Below are 12395 nucleotides of genomic sequence, written 5' to 3'. Positions count from 1 at the left end.
GGCATGGCCGGAAACCAACATTGAATGACCGTGACCGTCAATCCCTCATACGGCACTGTATTAAAAACCGACATCAATCTCTAAAGGATATCACCACATGGGCTCAGGAGCACTTCAGAAAACCACTGTCACTAAATACAGTTTGTCGCTACATCTGTAAGTGCAAGTTAAAGCTCTACTATGCAAAGTGAAAGCCATTTATCAACAACATCCAGAAATGCCGCCAGCTTCTCTGGGCCCGAGATCATCTAAGATTGACTGATGCAAAGTGTTAAAGTGTTCTGTGGTCTGACGAGTCCACATTTCAAATTGTTTTTGGAAATATTCGACATCGTGTCATCCGGACCAAAGGGGAAGCGAACCATCCAGACTGTTATCGACGCAAAGTTCAATTGCCAGCATCTGTGATGGTATGGGGGTGCATTAGTGCCCAAGGCATGCGTAACTTACACATCTGTGAAGGCACCATTAATGCTGAAAGGTACATACAGGTTTTGGAACAACATATGCTGCCATGTAAGCGCCGTCTTTTTTATGGACGCCCCTGCTTATTTCAGCAAGACAATGCCAAGCCACATTCAGCATGTGTTACAACAGCGTGGCTTCGTAAAAGAAGAGTGCAGGTACTTTCCTGGCCCGCCTACAGTCCAGACCTGTCTCCCATCGAAAATGTGTGGCGCATTATGAAGCGTAAAATACGACAGCGGAGACCCCAGACTGTGAACGACTGAAGCTCTACATAAAACAAGAATGGGAAAGAATTCCACTTTCAAAACTTCAACAATTAGTTTCCTCAGTTCCCAAACGTTTATTGAGTGTTGTTAAAAGAAAAGGTGATGTAACACAGTGGTGAACATGCCCTTTCCCAACTACTTTGGCCCATGTTGCAGCCATGAAATTCCAAGTTAACGTTTATGAGTTTGAACATCAAATAGCTTGTCTTTGTAGTGCATTCAATTGAATATGGGTTGAAAAGTATTTGCAAATCATTGTATTCCGTTCATATTTACATCCAACACAATTTCCCAAATCATATGGAAACGGCGTTTGTAGATTGATTTCAATTAACTACAATGATAGACGTTGACAGAAGTGTTTTGAGTGAAGAAGTCTGTCAGGGAACTAATTAGGCTCTTAACTTGAGGTACAACAGAACTTGTTTTCCTTGATGAGTGCAGAAGACTGAAATATTTCTGATATGATTCCAGTTCAATCTCCATGTTCCAGAGAACGATTTAAACTATCGCACCCAGCTGTTGCACTCTTACCTGGAACAGCTTGGGACTGAGAGCAGCACTCACATAAAAATCAATTACAACAACCTAACGCCGCTGGTGGCTGGCATACACTGGAGAAGCCCCCCAATTGACACCCCACAGAAGAAATGGGAAGGTAATCTCCCCTGAAATCACGGAAATGTTGTATAATAGATTGCAACATTTGACTTTTTGCAGGCACATTCACTGTGGACACTCCTTGGCTCTACTTCTACACTTACCACAAGCTGAGTCAGCACCGGCGCCACACCCTGCAGCTCATTTCTCAAGTGACAGCCAGCAAATGGGTGACCATCCGCAACCTCATCCTGGAGGCGTCCTACAAGGACAGGGGCCGTGAAAAGGAGGCTGGTCTCAAGCTCCATACTCCAGCTGTCACATTGTTCCAAGTAAAGTGGTGTTCATTTTCCAAAAAATGGATTATTCGTTGTACTGATCCGTTGTGGTGAAGAAGGAGCTGAGCCGGAAGGCAAAGCTCTCAATTTACCGGTCGATCTACGTTCCCATCCTCACCTATGGTCATGAGCTTTGGGTCATGACCGAAAGGATAAGATCACGGGTACAAGCGGCCGAAATGAGTTTCCTCCGCCGTGTGGCGGGGCTCTCCCTTAGAGATAGGGTGAGAAGCTCTGCCATCCGGGAGGAACTCAAAGTAAAGCCGCTGCTCCTTCACATCGAGAGGAGCCAGATGAGGTGGCTCGGGCATCTGGTCAGGATGCCACCCGAACGCCTCCCGAGGGAGGTGTTTAGGGTACGTTGGGAAGACTATGTCTCCCGGCTGGCCTGGGAACGCCTCGGGATCCCCCGGGAAGAGCGAGACGAAGTGGCTTGGGTGAGGGAAGTCTGGGCTTCCCTGCTTAAGCTGCTACCCCCGCGACCTGACCTCGGATAAGCGGAAGAAGGTGGATGGATGGATGGATGGATGGATGGAGTTCAAAATGTAGGAAAAAAGTGGCGGCGTATAGTTCGGAATTTACAGTAGTTTCTTAGTTTTAGTTAGTTAGCTAACAAGCTAACTATCGTACCAAGTCGAGTCAAAAATCGTATCCTCCCGTTGTCTGACATGCCTCCGCTTTATACTACCGCATCACGGATGTTATTCATCTCTTTGAGGCGTTTATGGTGAAAATGTTCCCATTATCTTCCTGTTGCTGCCGGTCACCAGTTGTGCTAACACGTGCGTGTTCGTTTCCCTGCAGACAAACAGGATGGAATACGTCAGCGACTACAATTGACAAGTGAATTTGCTGTTATGTTTTTGATTTTTGTCAACAATTTCGACAAATCGTTGCACATCTACTACTACCAGCTACTGAGCTTGATTGAGAAAGCAAGCTTGTTGCGTTGTAGCGCATGCTGAAGTTTGGTGAAGTCATCACTCAGGCGCCAAAATCCAAGCACTACCTTATCATTTTCAGCATAAAAACGGATATGATATGATTCGGTATCTCGCAATATCGGCCAATGTTATCTGACATCCCTAAATGGGAGTACCGCATTTTTCGGATTATAAGGCGCAGTTAAAATCCTTTCATTTTCTCAAAACTCAACGGTGCCTAATGTACGGAATAATTTTGGTTGTGCTTATCAACCTCAAAGTTGGTTTTTTTTCTGCTACATGGTGTAATGATAAGTATGACCAGTCACACATAAGAGATACATGTAGACTGCAAAATGACTCAAGTAAACAACACCAACATTTTATATATTCTATTGAAAATACAGAACATTATACACAACGCTCAAAAATATATGAAAATGTTTTATTACGAATTTGGTAAGCTATGAAGCCGCACCTTTTGATGGATTGTACTGTGATTCAACATATACGTATTATTATGATGTGTGTATAAGGTAAGTCATATTATCTCGTGTTTTGTTTTGCGATATTATGCAAAAGCAACTTTTCTTACCTCTGGTATTTGGGATCTGCATAAGTCCTGAACGTTTGCTTGCGTCCGCTTTTGTAGTCCGTGTCAACATCGTAGTCGTAAAGCTTCCTTTTCTCTACCTGCTTGTTATGGGACATTTATTATCCGCTGTTGCCATTCTAATATAAAGTAGTGCAAAGTTCTTACTTATATCCGTCAGTAAACTTGCCATGAAAGCGCTAAAACGTGAGTTTACATTATTCACCCAAGGAACTTTAGTTATTAGAGAGTTCCAGTCGGACGTTTTTTCACAGGACACTAGTGAGCCATGGATTAGAAGATGCTGCTCCGTTATTGATTGAAGTAAAGTTTGAATGTCATTAAAACAGTTAGCTCTGTCTTTTGACACTTCTTCCACTCCCATCCTTGCACGCTACACCGCTACAACAAAGATGACGGGGAGAAGACGCTGTCGAAGGTGAGCCACGTAAATTAAGACCGCCCACAAAATGGTGCATCCTGAAGGACTGTCAGAAAGCGACTTGAAGATGATCTGTAAAACATAATCCATGCAACATTTTGACCAGAGAACCACCATAACATGTTATGTGGACTACAAGGAAGTGTTTTACATTTAGAAAAAAAAAATGCTATGACCCTTTTAATGCGCCCGATAATACGGTGCGCCTTTAAAATGAATATAGACCTGACGAGATCCGTTTATCGGCAGTGCGCCTTATAATCCGGTGCGCCCTATGATCCGGAAAATACGGTAGTTGTTTCTCTTCCTTAATCAGTCGGTATAGGCAACTCCGCACAGAAGACGTTCAAAACTCATTGTCACAAACTGCTCCCATGTCACTCAGCAGAGCATCAGTTTTATTCTTCTCTCTGAAGTACAAACTCTATATCCTTCATTCAACAGGCAGAAGGGTTAGGAACGGTTGGAAAGCGAAACATGAAAGCCTTTTGCTCGCTCAGCTCTCTCTGGACCACTCCTCTAAGAGGAGACATCTCCCTGGAGAGCTTGAAACCCAGCCTTACCCTGCAGATGTCCTCCAGCTATGGCAAAAACAACGTCAGCCTTGTCGCCGCCCTGAACACAGTTGACAAGGTGAAAACGACGACTGTGGATGTGCTTGTCCTGTTTGCAAACATTTATTAACTCTGTTATTTAAGATTTTAAAGAAGAGACAAGTGATTATAAAGGTGACCTCGTGGGAGCCAAAGAGGGGCCCCATGGAGTTTGAGTTGGAAGGAACATTGGAGGAACTGAAGAAGGACAAGAAGATGTACCAAAGAACAGCATCGCTCCATCTTAGGTTTGTGCCAGGTGTTTTGTATCCTGTTGTCTCATATGATGATTCCCATGTAAAGAACATACAGTGCATCCGGAAAGTATTCACAGTGCTTCACTTTTTCCACATTTTACATAGATAGATAGTACTTTATTGATTCCTTCAGGAGAGTACTCTCAGGAAAATTTGAATTCCAGCAGCAGTGTACAGAATTGAGAACAAATTTAAAAAGTAAAAAATAAATAATGGAGGTATAAATGGAAATAAAATAGAAAATATAACAATAAGGATAAACATAAAACGCAGCAATAAGAATATAACAAGAGAAACTAGGCCAGGGGTGCCCACACTTTTTCTGCAGGCGAGCTACTTTTCAATTGACCAACTCGAGGGGATCCATCTCATTTATATATATATCATTTATATTTATTTATTTATGAAAGAGACATTTTTGTAAACAAGTTAAATGTGTTTAATGATAATACAAGCATGTGTAACACATATAGTGAAGTGAAGTGAAGTGAATTATATTCATATTAGATTAGATGTCTTTCTTTCACGAAGACAAGAATATAAGTTGGTGTATTACCTGATTCTGATGACTTGCATTGATTGGAATCAGACAGTAATGATGATAACGCCCACATTTTCAAATGGAGGAGAAAAAAAGTTGTCCTTTCTGTACAATACCACATGAAAGTGGTTGGTTTTTGGCATCTAATTCATCCAGCTTCCATACACTTTACAAGAAAAATATTGGCGGCAAATTCCATAGCTTGCTTGATTGACATTCACGGCACCCGAGGGTCTTGTGAGATGACGCTGGCTGCTGCCAGTTCATTATTATGAAAAAATGACAGAGAGGAAGGCGAGAAACACTTTTTATTTCAACAGACTTTCGCGCCGTCCCTTCCGTCAAAACTCTAAAGGCCGACTGCACATTTCCTATCTTCACAATAAAAGCCCTGCTTCATGCTGCCTGCGCTAACAAAATAAGAGTCTCGGAAAGCTGGCGTGCACAAGTGATGTGCACGCCAGCTTTCTGAGGGATCGCTTGTGCACGCCAGTTTTCCGAGACTCTGTATTTTGTTAGCGCAGGCAGCATGAAGCAGGGCTTTTATTGTGAAGATAGGAAATGTGCAGTCGGCCTTTAGAGTTTTGACGGAAGGTACGGCGCGAGAGTCTGTTGAAATAAAAAGTGTTTCTCGCCTTCCTCTCGGTCATATTTTCATAATAATGATCTTGCAACAGCCAGCGTCATCTCACAAGACCCTCCGGTACCGTGAATGTCATTTAAGTGACGTCTTGGTGAAGATTGATGATCACTAATTTTTAGGTCTATTTTTTTTAAAGCCTGGCTGGAGATCGACTGACACACCCCCCGCGGTCGACTGGTAGCTCGCGATCGACGTAATGGGTACCCCTGAACTAGGCAGTAGTGACCATGTTATGAAAATGTATTGCACTTCAAAAAAATATAAATATTGTTTTGCATCCCATGTTTAATGTCACAGCCTTATTCCAAAATGGCATAAATTCAATTTTGTCCTCAAAATTCTACTGACAATACCCCATGATGACAATGTGAATAGGGTTTTTAGATTTATTTTTCCAAATTTATTAAGAATATCCATCCATCCATTCTCTACCGCTTATTCCCTTTAGGGGTTGCGGGGGCGCTGGCGCCTATCTCAGCTACTATCGGGCGGAAGTCAGGGTACACCCTGGACAAGTCGCCACCTCATCGCAGTTTAAAAAGATAGACAGACATCATTCACACTCATATTCACACACTAGGGCCAATTTAGTGTTGCCAATCAACCTATCCCCAGGTGCATGTCTTTGGAAGTGGGAGGAAGCCGGAGTACCCGGAGGGAACCCACCCATTCACGGGGAGAACATGCAAACTCCACACAGAAAGATCCCGAGCCTGGATTTGAACCCAGGACTGCAGGACCTTCGTATTGTGAGGCAGACGCACTAACCCCTCTGCCACCGTGAAGCTCTTTATTAAGAATACAAGTCTTAAAATAACCCAGAAATAGTCACAGCATTTGCTCAATATCTCACAAATACCTGTGTGCTAAGAGAAATTGACAAAAATGCCCAAAAGTAGGTGCTTCCAGGTTGTGGCATCGTATTTAAAAAGACTTGAGGCTGTAATTGCTGCCAAAGGTGCAACAACAAAGTATTGACCAAAGGCTGTGAATACTTATGTCCATGTGTTGTAGTTTTTAATTGTAATAAATTAGGAACATTTTTTAAGGAAATCTTTTCACATTGTCATTAGGATTTTAAAGACAAAAATATATGTATTCCATTTTGAACTAAGGTTATAACATAAAATGTAGAAAAAAGTGAAGCGCTGTGAATACATTCCGGATGATTGTGATAGCATTCCATCCTTGCACAGACAGCCTTTCCAGACTTTTCCTCAAAGGCTTCTCCTGATGGAGACCTTCACTGTGGATCTGCTGAAAGGACTTTACATGCTGGAATCGAGAGCTGGTTTTCATAGCAACAAAGAGCTCGTTCACACTCTCACCATTGGATATAGACCACCAAACCCGTTCGTAAGTGTATTTAAATCATCCATCATCTATAGAGGGATAAGTGTGTTGTTATTTACTGTACTCAGTAAGTGTGTGATTTCTATTACAATATTTAGGTTTGCTCTGCACTGATTCATCCCTTCAACACAGAAACTTTCCCATCAGACTCTGAGATCTGTGTTGCCACCATCAGCAATCAAGTAAAATATTTAAAAGTCTGAAAGCCAGATAGTTCTACATCATGGATGTCAACAACCTGTGTGAAGTTGGCCCCCGTCCACTATGTCCAAATCTCCCCAAACTTGTCCCAATCGCTTATGCTGCAACATTTTTCATTTTGGCCTTTACGGTTTTTAAGTTATTCCAAAACAGTGGTTCTCAAACTTTTTTCAGTGATATACCCCCTGTGAAAATTTTTTTTCATTCAAGTACCCCCTAATAGGAGCAAAGCATTTTTGGTTGCAAAAAAGAGATAAAGAAGTAAAATACAGCACTATGTCATCAGTTTCTGATTTATTAAATTGTATAACATTGCAAAGTATTGCTCATTTGGAGTGGTCTTTCTTGAACTATTTGGAAAAAAAGAAATAAAAACAACTAAAAACTTGTTGAAAAATAAACAAGTGAATCAATTATAAATAAAGATTTTTAATCATCAACATAAAGTGCCCTCTTTGGGGATCGTAATAGAGATCCATCTGAATTCATCAACTTCATTCTAAACATAAAAAAAAAAAAGAAAAGAAATCTTTAACATCAATATTCCACAAAAAAACTAGCTGTCAACACTGAATATTGTATTGTTGCATTTCTTTTCACAGTTTATGAATTTACATTCATATTGTGTTGAAGTATTCATTATATATATTTATAAAAGATTTTTGAATTGCTGCTACTTTTAGAATATTTTTTAATAATTTCACGTACCCCTTGGCATACCTTCAAGTACCCGTACCCCCATTTGAGAACCACTGTTCTAAAATACAAAACCAGTGAAGTTGGCACGTTGTGCATATGGTAAATAAAAAGAGAATACAATGATTTGCAAACCCTTTTCAAACTATATTCAATTGAATAGACTGCAAAGACAATATATTTAACGTTTGAACTGGAAAACTTTGTTGTTGTTTTTTGGCAAATATTAGCTCATTTGGAATTTGATGCCTGCAACATGTTTCAAAAAAGCTGGCACAAGTGGCAAAAAAGACTGAGAAAGTTGAGGAATGCTAATCAAACACTTATTTGGAACCTCCCACGGATAAACAGGCTAATTAGGAAGAGGTGGATGCCGTGATTGGGTATAAAAACAGCTTCCATTAAATGCTCAGTCATTCACAAACAAGGATGGGGCGAGCATCACCATTTTGTGAACAAATGCCCGAGCAAATTGTTTATGAACAACATTTCTCAACAAACTATTGCAAGGAATTTAGGGATTTCAACATCTACGATCCATATTATCATCAAAAGGTTCGGATAATCTGGAGAAATCACTGCACGTGAGCAGCTAGGCTGAAAACCAACATTGAATTCCCGTGACCTTCGATCTCTTAGGCCAGGGGTGTCGAACTCATTTTAGATGGAGGAAAATCTACTCCCAATTGGGCCGGACTGGCAAAATCACGGCACTATAACTTAAAAACAAAGACAACTTCAGATTTCACAACAAAATTAGGCACAATAATGTGTTAATTCCACAACTGTATATAGCGGTATCGGTTGATATCCGAATCGGTAATTAAGAGTTAGACAATATCGGATATCGGCTAAAAACGTCTCTAGTCGTTATTTATACTTTCTGAATAAATGATGTGATAATGTTCATCAGTCCACTCATTGGTGTTTATTTTCAATCTATCAAGATACTAAAATAACATCAAATTACAGGATGTTATTTATGTAATTTGCTTATTTTCCTCGACTGCTGCATTAAAATTATGTGTTTTTTATAGCATTATGTGCCGGCCGGCATGCAAATAGCATGGCGTGAAGGCAGGCGCGACGATATGCTTTAGAGAACGTTAAAAGCATTGAGATCACAACACGCCCATAAAATAGTTATGCGGGTGAAAACCGGAGAATGTTAGCCCGGGGATATTTCTGGGAAAGGCACTGAAATCCGGGCAAACCTCCCGGAAAAAGTTTGAGGGTCGGCAAGTATGCAGCTGAGCCGAATCACAGTGATCAGCTCTGATCAAAGCCGCATGCTGTTCTTAGCATGCGGCTCGGAACAGCCGTTTCTTTCATTCAAAAATTTCGGCTCATTTTTATATTGAGCAAACTCATCCCGCAGGCCGGATAAAACCTGTTCGCAGGCCGGATCAGGCCCGCGGGCCGTACGTTTGACACCCCTGTCTTAGGTGGTACTGAATCAAAAACTGACATCAGTGTGTAAAGATTATCGGTCCTGCTAGACACCGACCTCTATTTAATAATACAACTCTAACATTTGACAACCAAACAATCAAACAAGGCGACACGGTAAAGAATCTGGGTGTTATCTTCGACCCAACTCTCTCCTTTAGGTCACACATTAAAAGCGTTACTAAAACGGCCTTCTTTCATCTCCGTAATATCGCTAAAATTCGCTCCATTCTGTCCACTAAAGACGCTGAGATCATTATCCATGCGTTTGTTACGTCTCGTCTCGATTACTGTAACGTATTATTTTCGGGTCTCCCCATGTCGAGCATTAAAAGATTACAGTTGGTACAAAATGCGGCTGCTAGACTTTTGACAAGAACAAGAAAGTTTGATCACATTACGCCTGTACTGGCTCACCTGCACTGGCTTCCTGTGCACTTAAGATGTGACTTTAAGGTTTTACTACTTACGTATAAAATACTACACGGTCTAGCTCCATCCTATCTTGCCGATTGTATTGTACCATATGTCCCGGCAAGAAATCTGCGTTCAAAGGACTCCGGCTTATTAGTGATTCCCAAAGCCCAAAAAAAGTCTGTGGGCTATAGAGCGTTTTCATTTCGGGCTCCAGTACTTTGGAATGCCCCCCCGGTAACAGTTCGAGATGCCACCTCAGTAGAAGCATTTAAGTCTCACCTTAAAACTCATTTGTATACTCTAGCCTTTAAATAGACTCCCTTTTTAGACCAGTTGATCTGCCGTTTCTTTTCTTTTTCTCCTATGTCCCACTCTCCCTTGTGGAGGGGGTCCGGTCCGATCCGGTGGCCATGTACTGCTCGCCTGTGTATCTGCTGGGGACATCTCTGCGCTGCTGATCCGCCTCCGCTTGGGATGGTTTCCTGTGAACGGGACTCTCTCTGCTGTGTTGGATCCGCTTTGGACTGGACTCTTGCGACTGTGTTGGATCCATTATGGATTGAACTTTCACAGTATCATGTTAGACCCGCTCGACATCCATTGCTTTCCTCCTCTCCAAGGTTCTCATAGTCATCATTGTCACCGACGTCCCACTGGGTGTGAGTTTTCCTTGCCCTTATGTGGGCCTACCGAGGATGTCGTAGTGGTTTGTGCAGCCCTTTGAGACACTAGTGATTTAGGGCTATATAAGTAAACATTGATTGATTGATTGATTGATTGATATCACCACAGGGGCTCAGGAACACTTCAAAAAAACCTGTGTCGGTAACTGCAGTTTGTCGCTACATCTGTAAGTGCAAGTTAAAACTCTACTATGCAAAGCGAAAGCCATTTATCAACCCAGAAACACCGCCGGCTTCGCTGGGCCCGAGCTCATCTAAGACGGACTGATGCAAAGTGGAAAAGTGTTCTGTGGTCTGACGAGTCCACATTTCAAATTGTTTTTGAAAACTGTGGACTGTCATGTCCTCCGGACCAAAGAGGAAAAGTACCATCCAGATTGTTATAGTCGCAAAGTTCAAAAGCCAGCATCTGGGATGGTATGGGGGTGTATTAGTGTTAGTGTATAAGTAATGTTATCATGTACGCTCCTTCTTATTTCAGCAAGACAGTCTATTCAATTGAATACGAGTTGAAAATGATTTGCAAATCATTATATTCTGTTTTTACTTACGAATTACACAACGTCCCAACTTCACTGGTTTTGGGTTTTGCACATTTTCTGTAAATTTTTTGACTATTAAAGTAATCCAGCCCCCCCAAATGACCCCAAACTTGTTCCATTCGTTTGTGCCGCAAACATTTTAGTTTGTACTCCTACGATGTTAAAATATTAATTTTATAGTTTTTACGGTTATAACATGTCAAACAAAACTTGTTCCAATCGTACGTGCAGCAATATGTTTTGATCAAACTATTATAATTTTTAAGTTATTAACATTTTATGACTCATAACCATCTCCGTAAAACGGTAATAACTTAATATTTGGAGTGATTTGGAAAAGGTCGGGATGACACCACCAGTCAGATATTGTATTTTAGAATAACTCAAAAACCATAATGTTTGCATCACAAACAAATGTGACAAGTTTGGGGAGATATGGACGGAGTTTGCGGGGGGCACATTTTCACAGGTATGTGAATTGCTATCTAATATGCATGTTCTACTGTAAAAACTGAACTTTTTTTTTTTTATTGTTACTACAGACAGAGAAAACCATTTTTGGAAAGTTAAAGGTTGGCAGCAAAGAGAAGATGAGTTTCTTTGGACAAGTTTTATTAAATACTTGGCATACAAGTAAGCAAGTGATCAAAGTTCGAGCCAACATCACCAGCCAGCTCCAGGTAAACTACCTCAACCTTAGAGTTATGAGAAACAACACTAATGTTTTGTGCTTTAAGTAGAACTGGGAATTTTACCCATCATCCACAATCCTTATGTGACGTACGTATTTCCCTTTTCCAAGCATTGTAAATGTTAAAAACTGATAGTAGCCCACAAGACGGATAAAAAAGGGGTAATCATCTACTCTGCCTATAAAAAAACCATTAGAAACCCCCTGGCAAAAACACTCCATTTACAGTACAGGCACAAAATGTTTGGACAAACCTTCTCATTCAATACTTTTTCTTTATTTTCATGAATTTACATTTTACATTGTCACTGAAGGCATCAAAACTATGAATGAACACGTGGAGTTATGTACTTAACAAAAAAAAAGGTGAAATAACTGAAAACATGTTTTATATTCAAGTTTCTTCAAAATAGCCACCATTTTCTCTGATTCCTGCATACACCTGTGAAGAGAAAATCATTTCAGGTGGCAACCTCTTGAAGCTCATCGAGAGAATGCCAAGAGTGTGCAAAGCAGGAATCAGAGAAAATGGTGGCTATTTTGAAGAAACTTGAATATAAAACATGTTTTCAGTTATTTCACCTTTTTTTTTTTTAAGTACATAACTCCACGTGTTCATTCATAGTTGTGATGCCTTCAGTGACAATCTACCAGGTAAATAGTCTTGGAAATAAAGAAAACACATTGAAACTAGAAGGTG

At 40.8% G+C, this 12395-nt stretch overlaps 1 protein-coding gene across 1 annotated transcript in view; it reads left to right on the top strand.

Annotated features, from left to right (window-relative positions):
* LOC133544917 (uncharacterized) overlaps positions 1-12395 on the top strand; it is a 133947-nt gene that overhangs the window by 34592 nt on the left and 86960 nt on the right. Inside the window, exons 11-17 of the mRNA XM_061890162.1 lie at positions 1209-1392; positions 1455-1666; positions 4074-4262; positions 4328-4470; positions 6860-7019; positions 7115-7198; positions 11547-11684. Coding sequence (XP_061746146.1) covers positions 1209-1392; positions 1455-1666; positions 4074-4262; positions 4328-4470; positions 6860-7019; positions 7115-7198; positions 11547-11684 — 1110 coding nt within the window. The remainder of the gene's footprint in view (positions 1-1208; positions 1393-1454; positions 1667-4073; positions 4263-4327; positions 4471-6859; positions 7020-7114; positions 7199-11546; positions 11685-12395) is intronic.

Source organism: Nerophis ophidion, linkage group LG28 (assembly GCF_033978795.1).
Source record: "Nerophis ophidion isolate RoL-2023_Sa linkage group LG28, RoL_Noph_v1.0, whole genome shotgun sequence".
Classification (NCBI taxonomy): domain Eukaryota; kingdom Metazoa; phylum Chordata; class Actinopteri; order Syngnathiformes; family Syngnathidae; genus Nerophis; species Nerophis ophidion.
This window is presented reverse-complemented; position numbering and strand designations above follow the sequence as displayed.